The sequence below is a fragment of the Muscardinus avellanarius genome, assembly GCF_963383645.1.
Source record: "Muscardinus avellanarius genome assembly, chromosome: 12".
NCBI lineage: Eukaryota > Metazoa > Chordata > Mammalia > Rodentia > Gliridae > Muscardinus > Muscardinus avellanarius.
In genome coordinates this window covers 60094613-60118657 of record NC_137798.1, presented here as the reverse complement: position 1 = coordinate 60118657, position 24045 = coordinate 60094613, and the positions used below count along the sequence as shown (strand labels likewise).

Below are 24045 nucleotides of genomic sequence, written 5' to 3'. Positions count from 1 at the left end.
ATCCAATTAAAAAAAACTAAATTTGGCAAGTTTGTGCTTTTTATTTAATGACTCCTTGAATACAGTTTGTTTTCTTAGACAGCCTCTAAGGCTCCAATTTTGATCTACCAGAAATATTCAGCAAAGCAAACCATAACTAGTATGAGAGGTCTTTGGCGTGTATAACTTTGAGAGTTAGTGATGTGGAAGGCTGGCAGCCTTCTGTTTTATCCATAAAGAAATCTGAACAGTTTAAAGCAGGTGCTGTCCTCTATGTCAGTATGGAAAGCCCCTGGCTGCTGGCCCATCTCTCAGGTTGGCCAGTGGGGCAGGAGAGTGACTATTGTAATATGACGTTGATTTCCAGCATCCTCAGAGATGTGCAAACCAGAAACCTGGAATCGATAGGCTTCTCCTCCAAACCCATTCTGTTATTTGTGAGAATACTGAAGCCCAGGCCACATAAGCTGCACAAAGGTTGTGCTACAACGTGGGTCCCTAAAGAGCCCATCTTTCCATCCATCCATCCTTCCTTCCTTTCATGGTATTGGGATAGAATCCAGGGGCTTTCTACCTCGGAGCTACACCCCAGCCCCATTTTATTTTATTTTGAAACAGGGTCTCACTGAGTTGCAAAGGGCCTCACTGGCCTTGAACCCTTGAGCCTGTCTCAGCCTCCAAGTACTGGGATCACAGCGTGCGCCATCACCCTGCCTGAGTCTTTTCATTTATTCCTTCGACTTTACCTGTATCTTGGAACCAGTGCGCACCTGGTTAGTCTAATATCCAGTCCCATGATTGTGTGGGGGTGGAGAGATTACATGTGCTTTCTCTTTCTCATTCAGTATTTCTATATCTTGTAAATAAATCACTATGAACATTACTGCTGTCAGTGGTTTTACTAGCAAAGATCATTTCCTGTGTGGGAACTTGATCTCATACTGCTAGAAACCATGTTCAGGATAAGGATGACAGAGAATGGGAGGAGCTCACCAGTACTATATTTGTTGAATGAAACACGCATGTCAAGACTGTTTTGAAGGCCAGAAACATTTATTTCACTCACCTTAGTTTAATTAAATTAAATTAAATTAATTAATTACTTTATTTTATTTGCGGGTCTGCGGATGAAACCCAGCCGCGTTCTACCTCTGAGCTATATCCCCAGCCCTAGTTTTTATTCTTTATTTTGAAACAGAGTCTCAGTGAGTTGCAAAGGGCCTCACTAAGTAGTAGGTGAGGCTGTCCAAGAACTGCAATTCTGCTGTCTCAGCCTCCCAAATGCTGGGATTACAAGCGTGCACCACCATGCCCGGCCATTGGTTTTATTTTAATAAGAGAAAAATTTGTTTCTGCCAAGCATGATAGGGATGAAAATTTCCAAATTAATCCAACCTTTACTTTCTATGCAGTACACTGAGTTTTTCCTGGTGATGGCTTGCAGCCTAAGAGATAACCTCACTGGGTGTCTGAAGCAGCTCCGCCTGCTTCTGCAGATGGTGAGACCAGTTGTCTGCAGCCGTCTTAGTTTCCGCCATTCTGTTGGCGTGTGGAATGTTTGGGTCCATGCTTATTTTGGGCCAGCTTTACAACTGTTAGCTCTGTCTTGTTAAGTGCAAAACGCTGTGAGTATTGGTGCTTCCAGTGAGAGGTGTGCCATCATGATGGAAATGAAAACAGAGAGAGTGATTTTCTTCCCTCTTTGAATTGGTTTTAACATTGCTTTTCTTTCAGGCCAATTTTTTTTCCCAACAGGAGGTAGAGAGCAAAAAGGTTTAATGCTATAGAGAAGTCCTTGAATTGCAGAATGTGCTTTAGGGAGGTTTTATTTGGCCCTGATTAGTTTGGCTGTAAAGTGTCTCCTGGACCTCATGTTCTGGAGAGAGCCCAGTCTGTCCTGGCCCTGCCCCTGTCCTGCTGGAGTGGTTGGCTCTGACACTCCCTCACCCCTCGGCTCCCCCACCCACCATGTCATGCCCTAAGGATCTGCAGCCCTGGTTCCTGCTTGGCCTTCAGCATTTAGTGAAACACGCACGCGCTGAAATCCATAAGCAAATGAATCTTTCTTTCTCTAAATTATGTATGTCAGGTGTTTGGATCACAGTAGTGAGAATGCTGACTAAAACTGTCATTTTTAAACTTACATTTAGTAGTTCTCACTCATTGACTGTAGATTTTTTTCCCCTCTAGTACTGGAGGTTGAAAACAGAGGCATTTTATCTCCAAGCTATACATCCAGTCCTATTTTATTTCTTATTTTGAAACAGGATCTTGGTAAGTTGTTGAGGAACCTTAAACCTGCGATTCTCCTGTCTCAGCTTACCAAGTACTGGAATTCCAGGCCTGTGCCACCATGTCCATGACTTTCTTTCTTTCTTTCTTTCTTTCTTTCTTTCTTTCTTTCTTTCTTTCTTGGTACTGGGGATTGAACCCAGGGACATTTTGCCTTTAAGCTGTATTCCCAGTCCTATTTTATTTTTAATTTGGAGATGGGTTCTTACTAAGTTGCTGAGGGCCTCACTCATTTGCTGAGGCTGGCTTTGAACCTATGATCTTCCTGTCTCAGCCTCCCCAGAACCGAGATTACAGGCATGTGCTTGGCTTGACTGTAGATTTTTGAAAGTGGTAAAAGATACATAGAAAGCTGGGTATGGTGGTGCACGCTTGTAATTCTAGCATTTAGGAAGCTGAGATAGGAGGATCACGGTTCGCGGACAGCCTCAGCTACTTAGTGAGGCCCTTTGCAACTCAGTGAGACCCTGTTTCAAAATAAAGAATAAAAATAGGGCTGGGTGTGTAGCTCGGAGGTAGAATGCCCCTGGGTTCCATCCCCAGTACCACACACACAAAAACAGATACATAGGTAACCACAGTATAGATCTTGTTTGGTAAATATTCATTCCCACTACATTTTCTGGACAAATGCACACAGATACAGAATGAAATGTTTTCCTATTCTTTTGTCCTAGACAGCACTGTTGAGCCTGGTGTCAGTGTGTACATCTGGAATCAGTGTCTTCTTATTTTTGTTATTCTTCATCCTCCTCCTCCTATACCTCCTCCTCCTCCTCCCCTTCCTCTTCTTCCTCCTCCCTGGAACTGGGGATTGAACCTAGAGTCATTCTACTTCTGAGCTATACCCCTGGCCTATTTTTTAATTTTAATTAGAAAAAAAATTTTTTTTTTTGTTCTGGAGATGGAACCCAGGGGCTTTCTACCTCCAGGCTACACTCCCAGGCCTACTTTATATTTGTTTGAAAACAGGGTCTCACTAAGTACCTGAGGCTGGCTTCGTCCTGTCTCATCCTCCCAAGTACTGGGATTACAGGTGACAAGTGGGTGGGGGGGCTCCCGCCTTCCCCGCAGGAGGCGGAACTCTGGAGAAGGAGGAGGAGACTGCTAGGCAGTCAGGTGGTATCCGGTATCCAGAGGCAGGTGATATCGCGAGAGAAGCAGTGTTCCTACATGTCCCACCCCCAAGATGTATACCTTAAAAAGAGAGGCATTTTCCCTCTAGCCTCAGATGGGCCTGCTGGTCTTTGGGACTGTCTAGCTCCCATCTCGAGAGGACCGCATTCTACCATTAAAACTGGTACCGCGCTTCCTGGTCTCTCTCATGCCTTTACTTCCCACACACAAACCTAACAACAAGCATGTGCCACCATGCCCAGCCCTAATTTTTATTTTGAAACAGTTTTTTTTTTTTTTTTTCTAGGTTGATGAGAGTCTAACTACTTGCTGAGGCTGTCTTAGCCTCTCAAGTACTGGGATTACAAGCATGTGCCAACATACCTGGCTACTGGAGTCTCCATCTTATTTATGGCAAATTTCTTTTTTTTTTCGTGTGGTACTGGGGTGGAACCCAGGGGCTTTTCTACCTCCAGGCTATACATCTAGACCTATTTTATACTTTATTTGGAAACAGGGTCTTACTAAGTTGCTGAGAGCCTCACTAAGTAGCTGAGGGTGTCTTTGTTTGTTTGTTTGTTTGTTTATTTGTTTGTTTTGGTACTGGGGTTCCTGGAAGCCCTTTTACCACCAGGCTACACTCGCAGACCTATTTTTTTATATTTTTTATTTGGAAACAGGGTCTCTTAAGCCAGTGAGGCTGGCTCCGAACCAGCGCAATCCTCCTGTCTCTGCCTCCCAAGTGCGGGGATTACAAGCGTGCGCCACCATGCCAGGCCTGAGGGTGGCTTTGAACCTTGCGATCCTCTGTCTCAGCCGCCCGAGTGCTGGGATTACAAAAGTCCACCACCATGCCCAACTCTTCATGGCAAATTTCTGAATCTGAGTGTCTGAGGTGGTGGTGGTGGTGGTGGTGGTGGTAGTGGTGTGTGTGTGTGTGTGTGTGTGTGTGTGTGTGTGTGTGTGTGTGTGTTGTCCCAGGGATTGAACTTAGAGCTTTTTACCTCTGAACTACACTCCCAGCACTTACTTACTTACTTACTTACTTACTTACTTACTTATTTATTTATTTAATTATTTGCAGTCCTGGGGATGGAACCCAGGGGCATTCTACCTCCATGCTACAACCTCAGCCCTATTTTTTATTCTTTATTTTGAAACAGGGTCTCATTGAGTTGCAAAGGACCTCACTAAGTAGCTGAGGCTGGCCTCGAACTGTGATCCTCCTGTCTCAGCCTCCCCAATGCTGGGATTACAAGCATGCGCCACCACACCCGGCTCCCAACTCTTTATATATTTTTTGTTTTGAAACAAGGTCTGAATAGGTTGCTGAGAGTCTTGCTAAATTGCTGGGGCTGGCTTCAAATCTGCAGTCCTTCCTGTCTCAGTCTTCCAAGTATTGGGATTATAGGCATAGGTCACCAAGCCCAGACAGTAGTGAGAATTTTAATGTTCCTTTGGTCACAGGAGAGTTTCTTTAGTGGTCTCAAGTCTATTTTTTTTTTTTTTTGGCGTGTCTGGGATGGAACCCAGAGGAGAGGCATTTGACCTCCGAGCTACAATCCCTACCCAATTTTTATTCTTTATTTTAAAACAGGGTCTCACTGATTTGTGAAGGGACTCACTAAGTAGCTGAGGCTGTACGCAAACCGCGATCTTCTGGTCTCAGCTTCCCAAATGCTGGGATTACAAGCGTGCACAACCATGCCTGGCTCAAGTCTATTTTTTTAATTCTTTATTTTGAGACAGGGTCTCACTGAGTTGCAAAGGGCCTCACTAAGTAGCCGAGGCTGTCCGCAAACACAGACCCTTCTGTCTCAGCCTCGCGAATGCTGGGATTACAAGCATGGGCCACCACGCCCGGCTTCAAGTCTATTTTAAGGAACTGAATCACAGGGTAAAGATGGACATATTAATTGGTGGACATAGAAGATGCATGTTAATTCCAGTGTTGGGCATGGTGTCACAGGGCTATGTGGAAACTCCAGTCTTAAGATACAGTGTTTACCGTTGGCAGATTATATGCCAGTGGTTGGGAGACATGAACACAGATAACCATGGCTCTTGGAAGCACAGTGAAGTCAGTGCTCTATGCTGGCAAAGGCAGCTGGTGCGAGGAGGGTTTGGGCCAGTGATTCACACTTTTCTCCACCAAATTGGGATAGGTTTATCTTTGGTGCATTGTGCTGTTTAATTCCAGCCAGTAGCAAAGAAGTCTTGTGCCATAGGCTCTCTTCTTTGTCTTAATTTTAAAAACTAGTAAGTAGACCCTGTTATCCCTTTCCTGGCCGTCAGGATGGGTACACACTTGATGATGCAGGCCAGCATCGTGGTCTTTAAAGCTGGGTCCCTGGAGACTATGTCAGGTGTCAAAGTTCTGGCTTCCTTGGTGATCTCGATTTTTGGTATTGATCACTAAGTATGCTAATGCTAATAATTGTTATACCATTCAGTAAAAACAAAAACACAAAAAACTTACTGGAGAGAAATTTCCTTTTGGGGAAATCTTGCCCAAAAGTTTCCTTCTATCACTCCCCTGCCCCATACCTTAATTTCTGGCAGAAATAGGAAGTTTGTCTTTAAAATAATGTATATCTATATATTTAAGTAGGAAGTGTGTGTGTGTGTGTGTGTGTGTGTGTGTGTGTGTGTGTGTATTACTAGGGATTGAACTCAGGGGCATTCTCCCTCTAGCTACACCCCCAGCTCTATTATATTTTTATTTTGAAATAGAATCTCTCTGGGTTGGTGAGTTTTACTACTTGCTGAAGCTGTCCTGGAACCTGTGATCCTCCTATCTCAGCCTCCCAAGTACTGGGGTTACAGGCATGCACCACGACGCCTAGCTGAGTAGGAACATTTTATTTATTTATTTTTGTGGTACTTGGGGTGGAACCCAGAGGCTTTCTACCTCTGGGCTATACTCCAAGACCTATTTTATATTTTATTTGGAAACAGGGTCTCACTAAGTTGCTGAGAGCCTCACTAAGTAGCTGAGGCTGGCTTTGAACCTGCGTGATCCTCCTGTCTCAGCCTCCCAAGCGTGGGGATTACAAACGTGCGCCACCATGCCCGGCTGAGTAGGAACATTTAAAAAATTTTTTTTATTGGTACACTGCATTCATATATCATAATGGGATAAAAAAAAACTTTTGTAGACATACATGCACACATCGCCTAGTTAGTCCCTACCCGATCCCTACCCCGTTCCCTCCCCATCCCTCCCTCCCATGCTTGGCTTAGTGGTTGACATTTAGTATTATAGCAATTTATCCAAAATTAACAATGATAATCTCTCAACAGTTTCATTTGTCCGATACCAAGCTTTTGATGAGTTAAAGATAACATTTCAATATTTCTTTTTGCTTTCTTTCTTACCAGAGAATATTTTTTTTTTAGGTGAAACTATCATACATTTATGTATTTATTTTTCAGAAAAATCTATCCTAATATGGACTATGGACTCTAGATACCCAAAACGATCTCGAAAAAGAACAAAGCTAGAAGATGTATATTTTCTGATTTCAAACCTTATATAGCTACAATAATTGAAACAGTGTAGTACTGTTATAAAGGCAGATATATAAACCATTGGAGTTAAATAAAAGCCTAGAGATAAATTCTTCCATATATTTTCAAGTTATTTTTGACAAAGTTTCCACAAACATTTGGTGGAGGAGATAATAATCTTTTAAATCACTGCCAATTTCAATGTTATGAGGTTTTATGACCCAGATTTTCTTATAAAAGTTTATAGTCTTAAGATCTTTATTTAGGTCTTTTATCTATTTTGAGTTAATATTTGTATATAGTGTTAGGTAAGGGTCCAATTTTATTCTTTTTCATGAGTAGGAACATTTTAAAGATGTGAAGAGTCAGGCTTTGTAGCGCACGCTTGTAATCTCAGTGCTTGGGAGGCTGAGACAGGAGGATTGCACAGATTCAAAGCCAGCCTCAGCTACATAGTGAGGCTCTCAGCAACTTAGTGAGACCCTGTTTCCAAATAAAATATAAAATAGGTCTGGGAGTATAGTCTGGAGGTAGAAAAGCCCCTGGGTTTCACCCCCAGTACCACAAAATAATAATAATAATAATAATAATAATAATAATAATAATATAAATAAATATAAAGATTTGAAGAGAGATGGGCATGGAGGAGCACACTTAAATTCCCAGTACTTGGGAGGCTGAGACAGGAGGATTGCAGGTTCGTGGCCAGCCTCAGGTACTTGGTGAGGCTCTCTCCAACTTAGACCCTATTTCAAAATAAAAAATATATTGAAAATATATTGCCGGGCGTGGTGGTACACGCTTGTAATCCCCGCGCTTGGGAGACTGAGACAGGAGGATTGCACGGGTTTGAAGCCAGCCTCAGCTACTTAGTGAGGCTCTCAGCAACTTAGTGAGACCCTGTTTGCAAATAAAAAATATAAAAAAGGTCTGGGAGTATAGCCCAGAGGTAGAAAGCCTCTGGGTTCCACCTTCAGTAGCACCAAAAAAAAAAAAAAAAAAAAAAAAAAAAATATATATATATATATATATATATATATATATATATGTATGGCTGGTGCCCGGAGTGGTGGCGCACACTTGTAATCCCTGTTCTTGGGGAGGCTGAGACACATAGGTTCAAAGCCAGCCTCAGCTGGTTTAAGAGATCCTGTTTCCAAATAAAATATAAAATAGGTCTGGGAGTGTAGCCTGGAGGTAGAAGGCCTCTGGGTTCCATCCCCAGTACCACCAAAAAAAAAAAAAAAAAAAAAAGATTCTGTGTAGCAACGCAAAACTTGGAATGTTTCAAAAAAGGCTCTCAGAGTGTGTTTCCCAGATCAGCAGGATCTGTACTTTGTAGGAGGCTGTTTGAAATGCAGCCTCCCAGGCACTGCCCAGACATACTGAAACAGGCTCTCAGAGCGTCCAAGAGCCAGTGCCTCAAGATGCTCAGATACGGCTGCACTGTGAGCTGATCTTACCGCACTTTCCTAGCACATGGAATCTTGGGGGATAGCTGCTCTGCTGTGTTGTTTGCTGTTGCTGTGTTATCATTAATGTTGGGAGAAGGGTGTACCTTAAACTGGTATGTATGGTGGTAGTATAGACAAACCTTTAACTTTAGGAGGCCGCTTTAGTTTCCTCTGTGGTTATGACCAACAGTAGGAAATAGAATGCTGTAAATCCTCGTTTCCAGGGTTACCTTTTTGCTGCTGATAACAGGCAGGAAATTAAAACAATCTGTGATAGTGTTTTGTTCTTATTATCCACAGATGGTAGCTTTCAGATACGTTGGAGCAAAAACATAAGTAAATATAGCTGGGAAACTTCATTATTGGAGAGAAAGGATTTGGCTAGGTCAAGTTTATAGTCTACATTCATTCATTTTAATGAAATGGGATATAGGCAACATATTAGTATTTTATTGCCATAGTAAGCATTAGGCCATGGAAGGCTTACTAGGTTTTCTCTTATTGGCTTAGTGTTATTGGCGTATGTAAACATTTACACATGTTCAAAGTATCATTTCCACCCAGTTCCTTTGTCTCTTTTTTTCTAGTCCTTCATAGGTAGTCATTTCTGTTAGCCTTTTGATTCATCCTGTCACTGTTGTTTTTTTTTTTTTTTTCTTTTTTGGATAAACATGTGTTTTTATATATGTTTCTATCTCCTTTTTTTGTGTGTGTGGCACAAGGGATGGAACACAGGGGGATTCTACCTCTGAGCTATGCCCCAGCCCTATTTTTTATTTTTTTATTTTGATACAGGGTCTCACTAAGTTTCAGAGGGCCTCATTAAGTAGCTGAGACTGGCTGCAAACCTCCTGTCTCAGCCTCCCAAGTATTGGGATTACAAACCTGCGCCACCACACCCCACTCTCTTTTCTTTACACAAAAGATTGCATACTGTGCTGCAATTAGAAAAATTTACATTTGCTTTATTAAGGTATAACTGACATTCGATACCATTCACCAACTCTACATGCATAGTGTGAGTTTTAACAGATAAATACAGTTGTATAGCCACAGTGAAAATATAGACCTTTACCATCAACCCAAAAGTTTCTTACTACCTGCCCAATTGCAGCCAAATCCTCTGCCCCACTAATCTAGCCCCTGGCAAGCTACCCATCTTCTTTCTCTTCCCTCCCTCCCTCCCTTCTATTCTTCCTTTCTTCTTTCTCTCCCTCCCTCGGATTGAACCCAGGGTATTCTACTTCCAAGTCTTTTTATTTTTATTTTATTTTTGTTTTTTGGTGGTACTGGGGTTTCTGGAAGCCCTTCTACCTCCGGGATACACTCCCACGGGCTACACTCCCAGACCTATTTTTTAACTTTTTTATGTGGAAACAGGGTCTCTTAAGCCAGCAAGGCTGGCTCAGAACCAGCGCGATCCTCCTGTCTCTGCCTTCCAAGCACGGGGATTACAAGCATGCGCCACCACGCCCGGCTCAAGTCTTTTTATTTTGAAACAGGATGTCCTTAAGTTGCTCTGTCTAGCCTCAAACCTGTGATCTTCCTGTCTCAGTCTCCCAACCACTGGGATTATGGGTATGTGCCACCAGGCCCCTCTTGCTTTTTATTTTATTTAATTCTTTTGTGTGTGTGGTACTGGGAATTGAACACAGGGGTATTCTTCCTCTGAGCTATGACCCCATCCATCCCTATTCTAATTTTTACTTTGAAACAAGGTCTCACTAAGTTGCTGAGGATGTTTCTAATGTGCTGAAGCTGTTCTTGAAACTGTGATCTTCCTGTCTCAGGTTCCCAAGTACTGGGATTATAGATGTGAACCACCATACTTAGCTTCCTTCTTACCTTTTAACTTCTGATGTTAGATCAGTGTGTCTGGGACACATGACTTAGCAATTCTGTTCCTCTTGATTATAATAAATAATAAGAGTGGGGCTAGGATGTAGCCCAGTGGTAGAGCACTTGTCTAGCAGTACAAGACTCTGGCGTTTGTTCCTAGCAACACACACACATACACCCCACAAAATTAATCTATTTGTTGTGGTACTGGGGATGGGACCCAGGGGCATTCTACCTCCGAACTACGCCTCCAGCCCAATTTTTTTTATTTTTTTATTTTTTGCTTTTTACGGGTCTGGGGATAGAACCCAGGGGCATTCGACCTCCGAGCTACACCCCCTGCCCTACTTTTTATTCTTTATTTTGAAATTGGGTCTCACTGAGTTGTAGAGGGCCTCACTAAGTAGCTGAAGCTGTCGGTGAACAGTGGTCCTCTGGTCTCAGCCTCCCGAATGCTGGGATTACAAGCGTGCGCCACCACGCCCGGCTCCAATTTTTTTTTTTAAATCTTTATTTTGAAACAAGGTCTTACTGAGTTGCAAAGGGCCTCACTAAGTAGCTGAGGCTGTCTGCAAACCCTTATCCTCCTGTTTCAGCCTCCCAAATACTGGGAATATGCACAAAATTAATTAAAAAATTATAATATGGGAGGCCGGGCGTGGTGGCGCATGTTTGTAATCCCCGCGCTTGGGAGGCTGAGACAGGAGGATCGCACAGGTTCGAAAGCAGCCTCAGCTACTTAGTGAGGCTCTCAGCAACTTAGTGAGACTCTGTTTCCAAAATAAAATATAAAAAATGGGTCTGGGAGTATAGCCCGGGGGTAGAAAGTCTCTGGGTTCCACCTCCAGTAACACCAAAAAAAAAAAAAAATTATAATACGGGTACCAACTAACACTTTGCCTACTTGGTTGCACATTTGGCCCTTTCATACCCCTGTGAAACCAGCCCTTGATTAAACCCATTTTATTGCCAAGATCAAGGCCCAGAGTGCTCTGCTTAAGGTCCAGCAGCTCATAAGCTATGAAGCCAGATCCTCGCTCAGCCTGGTTCCAGGCTGGCTGTAGTATGTGCCCCGTGCCAGTCATCAGCACTTACGACAGGGATTTTCTTTGCCAGAGAAAATGAATATGTTTGACATTCTGATTCTCTCTTGTTCTTTAAAAAATATATTTTGTTTGTTTTTACTTTCATGAGTGTTTTTTGAGTGACTAAAGATTTTAGTACGCTCCACACGGCAGTAACACTATATTAAACTCTCAGAGAAATCCAGAATACTTCTGGGAACACTAAGGAGCTATTTTTGGACTTCTTTCAGAAATATGACTGAAGGCTAGGACAGAATATTCAGAATAGAAAGCTGCTTTTGGAGAAGTGTTTACTTAGAGCATGACAGTGATTCTTGCCTCCCTGGGGTTTATCAGCCACTTCGAGCAGGAGTGTCTCTAAACCCCACACATCCACCTTTGACCACACTAATGACTTTCCTACCACAATCAAGTGCATCTCTGAATAGCCTGACTCAGGGGATGATAACTCTGGCTTACAGGATGACTCAGAATCTCTGGGCCCCTATTCTAGGAGCGACCAAACCACGGAAGGTCAGGCAGAGTGGGTGGACATCTGCTCATCTTGCCCATGACTCACGTGGCCAGCCTGCCTTTCGGGGGGAGGTGGCTGTAGGGCTGCGAAGCTTGATTAGGCAGCATGACAGTATATGCTGTGCATCGTATATAGAATCGTACTAGGATTCTGTCATGTCCCGTAGATTGTCTAGTCAGCCAAGCTGTGCAGATAATCAGTACAGGGTTTTTCCCCCTATGCATATATTTCTAAAAGTGGGATGATGTTGTCCTTCTTTGTAGCATCTTTTCTCATTTAATGATAGGGCTAGAGAATTTTCCATGTCATAGGCATTCACCTATAACATGGTGTGGGATGCTGGGAATTGTGGCTTATAGTCTTTCAGTCACAGAATGTTAGAGCTGAGGGCTCCCTTAGACATCTCATTAACCTTTTGCTTTGCAGATTGGATAGGGAGGCTCTGGGCAGGTGATTTATTTATTTTTATTTTTATTTTTTGGTACTGAGAATCAAACTCGGGGCCATTCTACCTACACCCTCAGCCTTTTCATTATTGTTTGTTTTGAAACAGAATCTTGCTAGGTTGCTGAGAGCCTTGCTATGTTAGGAAGGCTGTCCTTAAACCAGCAATCTTCCTGTCTCAGCCTCTACTGGGATTATAGGCTTGCACCACCACCCCTGGCCAGGTGTGTCTACTGAATGCCCAGCCACATGTGACAGGTTCACATCTTACACAAGACAATACTCCTCCCCCAAGCCTCTCAAGAGGCTTACACAAGCCGGGCGTGGTGGCGCACACTTGTAATCCCAGCATTCGGGAGGCTGAGACCGGAGGATCGCGGTTGGCAGACAGCCTCAGCTACTTAGTGAGGCCCTCTGCATCTCAGTGAGACCCGGTTTCAAAATAAAGAATAAAAAGTAGGGCAGGGGGTGTAGCTTGAAGGTCGAATGCCCCTGGGTTCCATCCCCAGACCCCCCCAAAAATGAGGCTTCCACATATAAACTATAGGATTTATTTCCTCAGGATGGTGACTATATAGAATAAGTCTAATGCTTGCTTCCTGTTACTTGGAAAACTTATTAAGTATGGCATGTTATTTGGGGAATTGGTAATAGAGGTCAAATTTACAGATGTGTGTTTCTGATCCTTAGTGAGAGGGCTAAGCATCAGTGTTTCTCATATATGACTTTCTGCATATCCATTACAGAGGAAAATACTGAGTATAAGAAAATGTAAAGAAAAGTAATCCCAATACTTGGGAGGATCGATCATTCAGTAGTCCCCCCAGTCCTTGCATATGGGCGCATGTGTGCATGCGTGCACGCACACACGTACACACACAGAGACACACACACACAAATGTGAAGAAGAGAGCGAAAATAAGCTACTTCCTGTCACCAGCAATAACCACTCTTATTCTGACATGGTTTCTCCCTCTCTCCCTTCTCTCTTCATTCTTTTCTTCTCTCAACCTAGAGATGTCTTTGTAATTCTGCATTTCTAGTATAAGTTTTTTGTCAAGGTTTTTGCAACGTTTTAAAGATAAATATTTACTAATTTGATAGGAAAAATGAATGATCGTCCATTCTGGGAATTGAACCCAGGGGCATTCTACCTCTAAGCTATACCCCCAACCCTTTATATTTTGAAACAAGTTCTCACTAAATTGCCAAGGCTGTCCTCAAACCAGTGATCCTCCTGTTTCAGCCTCCCAGATAGGTGTGCACCACCAGCCTGGCTTGCATTTTCTCAATGGTTGAGTGAGGACTGACATTCTTTTAAAGTCCACTGTCTTTTCTTATTTAATCACAGTAGCCTCTGCTTTCAGATGTCCTGAACGATGCTATTTTTGATGAGGATCACGATGAGATGGTGATTGTGAAGGACATAGACATGTTTTCCATGTGTGAACATCATCTGGTTCCATTTGTTGGAAAGGTAAGATTTTCCTTGTTTCTTAATGATTAAAAAAGTATAATGAGAGTTTTTGAGTTAGGATGATTATATTTAAAATTGCCTAGAGCTAGCGGGCGTGGTGGTGCACGCTTGTAATCCCCGCGCTTGGGAGGCTGAGACAGGAGGATCGCACAGGTTCGAAGCCAGCCTCAGCTGGCTTGAGAGAGAGAGAGACCCTGTTTCCAAATAAAATATAAAATAGGCCTGAGAGTGTAGCCTGGAGGTAGAAGGCCCCTGGGTTCCATCCCCAGTACCACCAAAAAAAAAAAAAAAAAAAAAAAAAATTAAATGAACCCTGTTTCAAAATAAAGAATAAAAAAAAAAATTGCCTAGAGCTGGTGGCACATGCTTGTAAGCCCAGTACTTGGGAGGCTGAGACAGGGGGATCTGGGTTTGAAGTCAGCCTCAGCTACTTAGTGAGGCCCTCTGCAACTTGGTGAGACCCTGTTTCCAAACAAAGAATGCAAAAAGGGCTGGGGGTGTAGCTCAGAGATAAAATGCCCCTGGGTTTTATCCCCAGCACCATCATAAAAAAAAAAGTAAATAAAGATAAATAAAGGCCAGGCGTGGTGGCGCACGCTTGTAATCCCTGCACTTGGGAGGCAGAGACAGGAGGATCACACGGGTTCAAAGCCAGCCTCAGCTACTTAGTGAGGCTCTCAGCAACTTAGTGAGACCCTGTTTCCAAATAAAACTATAAAAAAGGTCTGGGAGTATAGCCCAGAGGTAGAAAGCCTCTGGGTTCCACCCCCAGTACCACCCCCCAAAACAATAAAAAAAAGATAAATAAAGAAAAGAAAATTGCCAGCAGCTAATTCTTAATATCCCAGATATTTATGGTTATATAAGAATGTTTACTCTTTATCAACTTGACTAATGTAATAACTTAAAAACAAATTCAAAGTAGCAGAAGGCCCCAAGGGCAAGCCTTTCACATTAAATACCATGTTGATAGGTTAACATAATGAGGTTAAAGCAGCATCTTTTTTATTTTGGGGGTCTTGGGGGTTAGTGCTAGCTGCTGCAGGCTCTGAAAACCTTTGCCCTTTGATTGAATAATCCTTGATCCAAGATATACGTGCATATGGTATGATGTGTAGTATTGACTGGAGAATTTCTTGGGGGAGAGGCTAAACCAAGGCAAGCTAGATGAGATGTCATCTAGCTTGTAGTTAAATTTACCTTTGAGAACATGTGGATCGAGGACAGAGTGGTTCTATTGCCCACACTCAGAACTATTTTATTTGGACCTTTTATTAATAATTTTCAAACAGAAGAGTTAGAGGAAATGGTGTTACAAATGCCTATTTTAGCAGTCACCTAAATTTAATAACTATTAACATTCACTTTATTTTTTTGTTAATATTCTATTTCACTTTTTTATAGAAGTGAAACATAGAAAATGCACAAATCACAAGGATATATCTTACTACCTCACAGATCAAGAATTAGCACATGGTTAGCATCCTGGAAGCACACTTCCTCATCCTTTTTTAAAAAAAATTTATTTATTTTGTTACTGGAGATTGAACTAGAGACATTATAACTCTAAGCTACACTCTCAGCCCTTTTTATATATTTTTAATTTTAATTATTTTTTGTGGTACTGGGGGTGGAACCCAGGGCATTCTACCTCCGAGCTACAACCCCAGCCCTAGTTTTTATTCTTTTTTTTGAAACAGGGTCTCACTGAGTTGCAAAGGGCCTCACTAAGTAGCTGAGGTTGGCCACCAACTGCGATCCTCCTGTTTCAGCCTCCCAGATGCTGGGATTACAAGCCTGCGCCACCATGTCCAGCATTTTTTTTTTATTTTGAAACAAGATTTTGTTAGGTTGTTGAGGGTCTCACTAAGTGGCCAAGGCTGGCCTTGAACTTGTAATCCTCCCATCTCAGCCTCCTTAAGTACCGGGATTACAGGCATATGCTACCGTGCCAGGCTTCCTGCTCCTTCTGAAGTCCTATCTCATGCATATCAATTTCCAATACTACAGAAAAATTTTGCTTGTCTTTCAATTATATATAAGAATATAAATATGTCCTCTTATGTGTCTGGCTTCTTTTGTGCTACATTGTAAGATTCATTTGGTGTTATTGCCTATCATTGTAGTATATTTCCATTGTTAAATATTATTGCATTGTAGTAACATTCCACCATTTGTCTATTCTATTCTGCTTTTAGTAGACACTTACATTCCCCCCCTTCCTTAGTATTATAAACAATACTGCTATCAACTTTCTTTTGGTACATATATTTATGTATTCCTGTTAAGGATATATGTTGGTCTGGGCATGGTGGCTCATACCTATAGCACTATACTTGGGAGTCTGAATCAGGAGGGTCACGTGTTCATGGCCAGCCTTAGCAACTTAGTGAGGCAGTGAGGCCCTGATTCCAAACCAAAAGCAAAATGGGGCTGAAGTATAGCTTGGAGGTAGAATGCCCTTGGGTTCAATCCCCAGCACCACAGAAGAAACAAAACAGAAGAAGGAGGAGGAGAATGTATGCAGGGGTGAGATTAAGGACAACAGGGTACCTGTTCAACTCAATGCTCACCTTGTAGTGCTGCAAAGCAGTAGTGGGAGTGCTAATCGTTTCCCATTCTTGCCAACACTTGGCAGTTCCAGTCTTAAGTTTAGTGTTTGATTGTGTGGTGCTATCTCTTTAACAAACAAACAAACAAACAAAAAAAACATGACAGTGAAACCTTTTATCATGGACAATTTTAAACCTATCAAACAATAGGAACACTAGTAAGATGGTTCATGTTCCCAGCAATCGCTTCGAAGTTATCAGTACACAGGACTAGATGTTATATATGTAGGCTCCCACTATGCTATGCTGAACCAAATGCCAGACACAATATTATTCCTTCCATGATTTCTTCTATTAAATCTCTCTAAAAGTTAAGAATTTTCTTTTCTTTTTTTTTTTTTTTTTTTGTGTGGGTCTGGGGATGGAACCCAGGGGCATTTGGCCTCTGAGCTACACCCCTTTCCCTATTTTATTTTTTATTTTTTATTTTGAAACCGGGTCTCACTGAGTTGCAAAGAGCCTCACTAAGTAGCTGAGGCTGCCTGCAAACCGCAATCCTCCAGTCTCAGCCTCCCGAATGCTGGGATTACAAGCGTGTGCCACCATGCGTGGCAAGATAAGGATTTTAAAAGAGAAAATCCATTTTTTGCTTTTATTGGTACATTATAGTCTCACATCATAATGTAAATCATGTTGACAATGACATACATGCACACAGTATTCCCCCTGCCTCTGAATTTCCCTCCCTCCCAATACCAAGCATTCAGATTGACAATGATTTATTCACAGGTGTACACATGGTTGATGGTAGTGTTTCCATTAATGAGCCTCAGTCTTCCTCCTTCTTTACCTTCCTCCCTGGCTCCACTGGGGTTTCTCCTCTATCTGGAGTCCCTCTGGTATCCCAAATACTCCCTGGCTTGAGCATATTGGAGAAAACATGTAACCCTTCACTTTCTGTGATTGGCTAATCTCACATAACATAACGTAATCTCACTAAACATAATTTAGGTCCTTCCATTTTCTTGCAAATGACATAATTTTGTTCTTTATTGCTGAGTAGAAATTTGATCGTGTGTATTTCCCATAATTTTGCAGGCCATTCATCTGTTGATGGATACCTAGTTAGTTTAATAATTTGGCTATTGTGAATTATGTTATTGAATTGTGTTACTGAATTATTACTGTAGTTCTCTGGTTTTAACCTCTTTGTTTTTTGTTTTTGTTTTTTTGTGGGTCTGGGGATGGAACCCAGAGGCATTCGACCTCCGAGCTACATCTCCTGCCCAATTTTTTATTCTTTATTTTGAAACAGGGTCTCACTGAGTTGCAGAGGGCCTCACTAAGTAGCTGAGGCTGCCTGAAAACCACGATCCTCCAGTCTCAGCCTCCCAAATGCTGAGATTACAAGCGTGTGCCACCATGCCCGGCTTAACCTCTTTGGAAAGATACCTAGTAGTGGTATAGCTGGATCGTATGGTAGAACAATTTCCAGTTTTCTAAGGAATCTCCACACTGATGATCTCAATAGCGGCTGAACGAGTTTGCACTCCCACCAGTAGTGTAGAAGAGTTCCTGTTTTTCCACATCTTCGCCAACATTTATTGTTATTTGACTTCTTTGTGATTGCCATTCTGATTGGGGTTAGATGGAATCTTAGTATTTTCTTACTGAGAAAATCTGGTTTGATTACCATATCTAGCAAGTTACCAATAAGTCCTTCGACATATTAAAGAATATAAAGTATGTTCTAGATAGCATAACTTTTCATCACTAATTATTAACTGGCATCTCTAAAAAATTTACTTAAACTAGTAATGAATATGCACCTCTAACATATTTTCTTATGTATGCACAATAGCGCTACCACAAGCAAAGTTAACAATAATTCCTAAGTAGCATCTGATAACTAACCCATATTTAAATTTCTCCAATCATTTTATGAGTTTTATTGTTAGTTTGTTTAAACAAGAATCCAGCCGGGTGTGGTGGCGCACACTTGTAATCCCAGAGTTTGGGAGGTTGAGACAGGATTATTGCACAGATTCAAAGTCAGTATCAGCTACTGAGTGAGGCTCTCAGCCACTAGTGAGACACCACGCCCGGCTGTAATCTCAGCATTTGGGAGGTTGAGACTAGAGGATCGTGGTTCATGGACAGCCTCAGCTACTTAGTGAGGCCCCCCGCAACTTATACCTAGTTTCTTTTCTTTCTTCCTTTCTTTCTTTCTTTCTTTCTTTCTTTCTTTCTTTCTTTCTTTCTTTCTTTCTTTCTTTTTTTTTTTTTTGGTGGTACTGGGGTTCCTGGAAGCCCTTCTATCTCCGGGCTACACTCCCAGACCTATTTTTACATTTTTATTTGGAAACACAGTCTCCTAAGCCAGTGTGCACGGCTGGCTTTGAACATGTGCCATCCTCCTGTCTCTGTCTCCCAAGCGCAGGGATTACAAGGGTATGCCACCACACCCGGCTCATACCTAGTTTCAAATTAAAGAATAAAAATTAGGGCAGGGGGTGTGGCTTGGAGGTTGAATGCCCCTGGGTTCCATCCTCAGACCTACAAAAAAAAAAAAAAAAGAGCTGGATGAGTTGGTGCACGCTTGTAATCCCAGCATTTGGGAGACTGAGACCAGAGGATCCAGGTTCGCAACTAGCCTCAGCTACTTAGTAATGGCCTTTGCAACTCAGTGAAACCCTGTTTCAAAATAAAGAATAAGAAATAGGGCTGGAGGTGTAGCTCAGAGGTAGAATGCCCCTGGGTTTCATCCCTGTACTGAAAAATAAAGATTCTTTCCTGGTGACATTTCGATGTTGTTGTAAGGTCATTTTCCTTTCCCTGAGAGTGTTTTCCCTCCATAGAAGAAAAAATTTTAGGTTTGTATCATGAATTTAATTTTACCAGCAAATATCAGAACTATACTTTCAGTTTGTAATTTGATTAATAGGCTCATTATAGTTTCCCTTTATTGCCTTTCTGTAATTTTAAATATACTTACATAATTACTTCATTTTCTAAGTCTTAAGGCTTCCAAATGTTTTAAAGTACACTGCTGTTATGTTGAATTTACATGTAATTACACCATATTCTTCCTATATTTCCTTACTTTGGCACAAACAAGTGCCCTGTCCTCATTAACTCATGGTGTCTGTCTCTCATCTTGAAGGTCCATATCGGTTATCTGCCTAACAAGCAAGTCCTTGGCCTCAGCAAGCTCGCAAGGTAAGCGTGACTGTGTGGTGAATGCAACCCTGCTCCTATCTGCTGAGACTGTCTCACCAAGCGTGCTCTCTCCACCAGTACGGGTCTCACTGAAAATTTTTTTTTTTTTTTTTTTTTTTTTTTTTTGCGGGTCTGGGGATGGAACTCAGGGGCATTTGACCTCCGAGCTACACCCCCTGCCCTATTTTTTATTCTTTATTTTGAAACCGGGTCTCACTGAGTTGCAGAGGGCCTCACTACGTAGCTGAGGCTGTCCGCGAACCGCGATCCTCCGGTCTCAGCCTCCCGAATGCTGGGATTACAAGCGTGAGCCACCACACCCGGCTCTCTCACTTAAAATTTATAGTTGCAGCCAGACATGGTAGCTGAGACAGGATTAGAGGTTTGAGGCCAGTCTCAGCAACCAAGTGAGACCCACAGCAACTTAGAGACCCTGTTTTAAAATAAAAACTGAAATGGGGCTGGGGGTATAGCTCACAGGTAGGATGCCCCTGGGTTCAATCCCCAATACCATTACCAAAAAAAAAAAATAATAATAATAATAGTTGTGGAAGTAAATAGAATAGCAGATCTGGAACACCAATGCTTTGTCTTTTCATAAGCCATTTCCTGCCCTCGCCACCATACTTTTTTTGCTCCTAAATATCTTTTTTTGTTATAACTTATATGGCTAGAGTTAGTAAATCTTGGATGACAGGGAGGATCCTGGGAGAGGTATATGTTGAAAAAAGGTAAGAACTAAAAGGGTAGGCAATGGACACACAGCCATTGCACTGAGAGCTGCACTTCCTTGATTGAGGTCATAGCGACCTCACGGCCGGAGCAAGTGAAACTCTGTGACCAGCTGACTGTTCTGTGGCTTTGATGGATTCCTTCTTCTCCTCTCTGATACGGAGGTTTGCCACAGTTCTGCAGCGGTGGTCCAGATCTTTTTTTAAATTTTGTCTTGGACTCCCTACAAACTCTCCCAGCAATCCGACGTCTGCCTCCATATCGGTTCCTTTTGCTTTGTTTTCATTTCTGTTTTCCTCATTCATTTCCTCTAGGAATTTAGGAGAGAGTGGGTTGAAGAGAGAAATGTAACTCTCCCAGTATTTATTTATTTATTTATTTATTTATTTATTTATTTATTCATGTGGTACTGGGGATGGAACCCAGGGGCTTTTCTACCTCCATGCTACACCTCCAGACCTATTTTATATTTTATTTGGAAACAGGGTCTCACTAAGTTGCTGAGAGCCTCACTAAGCTGCTGAGGCTGGCTTCGAACCTGCGATCCTCAGCCTCCCAAGTACTTGGATTACAAGGGTGCGCCGCCACGCCCCGCTAACTCCCAGTTTCTGACCTCATTCCCACTCAGCAGCCTTTCTGCCCACCAGGGCTGCTTGACCTCATGAAAGGGTGATTACACATCCTGGCGGGCATCGCTTCACCACAGCCAGGCTCTAGTCACAACTCCACAAATACCCTAGCTTCTTGTGATGATCTGTCGCTAGCTGTAGTGCTGGGGAGAGGGGGCTGGGAAAGAGTATTGGTATTAACCAAGGGTAATTCATCATTCTGTAATTTTTATTAGCAACTCCCTTCTCACTAACTTACTCCCAAATAATAATAAAGTCAATTTCATGTCAACTGTAAATAGCGGTATCTGTATGAAAATTGGTTACTTTTACAGTTTTTATAATATGCAGCCTGAGTAAAATCAGTATGTTGGCTGTGCAAGCTTAGCTCTGGGCCCAGTCATCTGGTGTCCTCCTGCTGCATGTCTGCCACCTCTATACCTTTCCCATAGAGTTTCTGGCACTGCTGAGACTGTAACAGACTGTCCATATGTGAAAGGTGTCGTGGATAGCTTTCCTACTACAAAAAATTCTGGTAGACCATATTAGGCTTAGGCTTTGGTCCTTTTCTAATTTTATTTTTGCAGTGCTGAAAACTGAACCTAGAGTTGTTTTTTGTTTTTTTGTTTTTTGTTTTTGTGGTACTGGGGGTGGAACCCAGAGGCTTTTCTATCTCTGAGCTATACTCCCAGACCTATTTTATACTTTATTTGGAAACAGGGTCTCACTAAGTTGCTGAGAATCTCACTAAGTAGCTGAGACTGGCTTCGAACCTGTGTGATCCTCCTGTCTCAGCACTGCCATGCCCAGCTTGAACCTAGAGTTTCAAATAGTCTAGGCAAGTTCTTTACCACTGAGTCACACCCTCAGTCCCCTAAGTTTGTTTGTTTGATTTTTTGTATGCATGTGTGTGGTACTGAAGGATTGAACCAGGAGTATTCTACCTCCAAGCTACTCCATCAGCCCTTTTAATTTTTTAGCTTTATCTTTTTTTTTTTTTTTTTTTTGTACTGGATATTGAACCCAGAGGCTACCTCTGGGCTATACCTCCAGCCTTATTTTATTTTGAAACAGTCTTGCTAAGTTGCTGAGACTGGCCTTGAAACTGCCATCCTCCTGTCTCAGCCTTAAGCACTGAGATCACAGGCACGTGCCACCACACCTGGCTTATTTTTTGTTTTAAAATGGTCTTTCTAGATTGCCAGGAGTCTTGCTGAGCCGGGCATGGTGGTGCATGCTTGTAATCCCAGTACTTGGGAGGCTGAGACTGGATGATTGCATAGGTTTGAAGCCAGCCTCAGCCTCTTAGTGAGGCTTTCGGCAACTTATTGAGACCCTGTTTCCAAATTAAATATAAAAAGTAGATCTGCAGGTGTAGCTCAGAGGAAGAAAGCCCTGGGGTTTCATCCCAATTACCACATACACACAAAAAAGAGTCCTATTATATTGTTGAGGCTGGTTTTGAATCTGTGATCCTTTGATCTCAACCTCTCAAGTACTAGGATTATAGCTATGTGCCACAACATCTGCCTAGGCCTTAGTTTTTTGTTTTCTGTTTTTGTTTGTTTGTTTGTTGGTTGGTTGGTATTGGGGATTAAACCCAGATGCATTCTATCTCCAGTCTATACCCCCAGCCCGACTTTAATTCTTATTTGGTAACAGGGTTTCACTGGGTTGCTGGGAGCCTCCCTGAGTTGCTGAGGCTGGCTTTGAGCCTGAAACCCTCCTGTCTTAGCCTACCAAGTGCTGGGATTACAAGCGTGTGCCAAGACACCTGCCTAGGCCTTGGTCTTAGTGTGAACAACCATCCTGTGCTGGCCATGATCCATACTTTATGGGAAGTGAATTTTAGAGTGATTCAATAAAATCACAAAATAAATGTTAACTTGAGTGGAGAAGTTGGGAAACAATCTTGGCTATTTTCTTTCCTAGTGAGAGCAAAAGATTTCAGAAAATTAAGCTTTTATAAAATAATACAAAGCCGCTGGTTATTAATGTTTTTTCATACTAATAGGATTAAAACTTAAGAATAAAATGAAACACTAAAGAACCCAGTATATATTCTTTTCTGATATTTTGTTAAAATTTTTTGAATAAAAGATATATTGAACAGAAACATAGACATTATCCATTTGCTTATTTTTATAAGGTAAAATATTTAGGAAATGAAAAGTAATAAAGAAAGCTGCCTGTCTTAACAAAACTTCACTGCTCATTTTAATCTTTTTGTGAAGTTTGTTATATAGTTGCCTTTAAATGAATGACCTTTCAGTGCCAGTAAAGTCAAATATCAAGTAGTAAAGCCTTAAGTAACAAGAAAATGCCAAAAGTGAGTTGATCTGGTTCAACTCTAGTAGAATTTCACAGTAAACTGTGTGTGTGTGTGTGTGTGTGTGTGTGTGTGTGTGTGTGTGTGTGAGAGAGAGAGAGAGAGAGAGAGAGAGACAGACAGACAGACAGACACACACACACACACACACACACACACACACACACACACACACACTGGAAATTGAACCCAAAGGCATTCTACATCCATATTATATCCCCAACCTATTTTATTTTTTATTTGGAAACAGGGTCTCACTAGGTTACTGAGAGCTGCACTAAATTGCCTAGGCTGGCTTTGACCCTATAATCCTCCTGTTTTAGCCTCCTGGGTACTGGGATTACAAACATTTGCCACCATGTCTGGCTCAGTAAAATTAGTTTGAATAGAAATTCCTTTTGTTGATGAATATAATTAAATCTTTTTTTTTTTTTTCCTGTTTCTTGTGGTGTTGGGGATTGAATTCAGGGGTATTCCACCTCCAAGTTATACCTCCAGCGCTCCCACGCGCTATCCCCCCTCCCCTGTTCCCTCCTGCTATTCCCCCTCGCGTGTGTGTGTGTGTGTGTGTGTGTGTGTGTGTGTGTATGTGTGTATTTATTCTTTTTGTGCATGTGTGGTACGGAGGATGACATTCTACCTCCAAGCTACACTCCCAGCCCTATATTTTATTCTTTATTTTGAAACAAGGTCTCACTGAGTTGCAAAGAGCCTCCCTAAGTAGCTGAGGCTGTCTGCAAACCCCAATCGTCCTGTCTCAGCCTCCCAAATGCTGGCATTACAAGTGTGCACCACGACAGCTGGCTCCCCATTTTTTTAAAATATATATTTTACTTGGAAATAGGGTCTCACTAGGTTGCTGAGAGCCTTACTAAGTAGCTGAGACTGGCTTAGA

The 24045-nt window shown here is 42.1% G+C and overlaps 1 protein-coding gene across 2 annotated transcripts in view; it reads left to right on the top strand.

Moving 5' to 3' along the window:
- GCH1 (GTP cyclohydrolase 1) overlaps positions 1–24045 on the top strand; it is a gene marked incomplete at both ends in the record, with an annotated part of 64685 nt that overhangs the window by 28267 nt on the left and 12373 nt on the right. For both annotated transcript variants that reach the window (XM_080707790.1, XM_080707789.1), the window contains 2 exons: positions 13601–13710; positions 19426–19481. In XM_080707790.1, coding sequence (XP_080563916.1) covers positions 13601–13710; positions 19426–19481 — 166 coding nt within the window. The remainder of the gene's footprint in view (positions 1–13600; positions 13711–19425; positions 19482–24045) is intronic.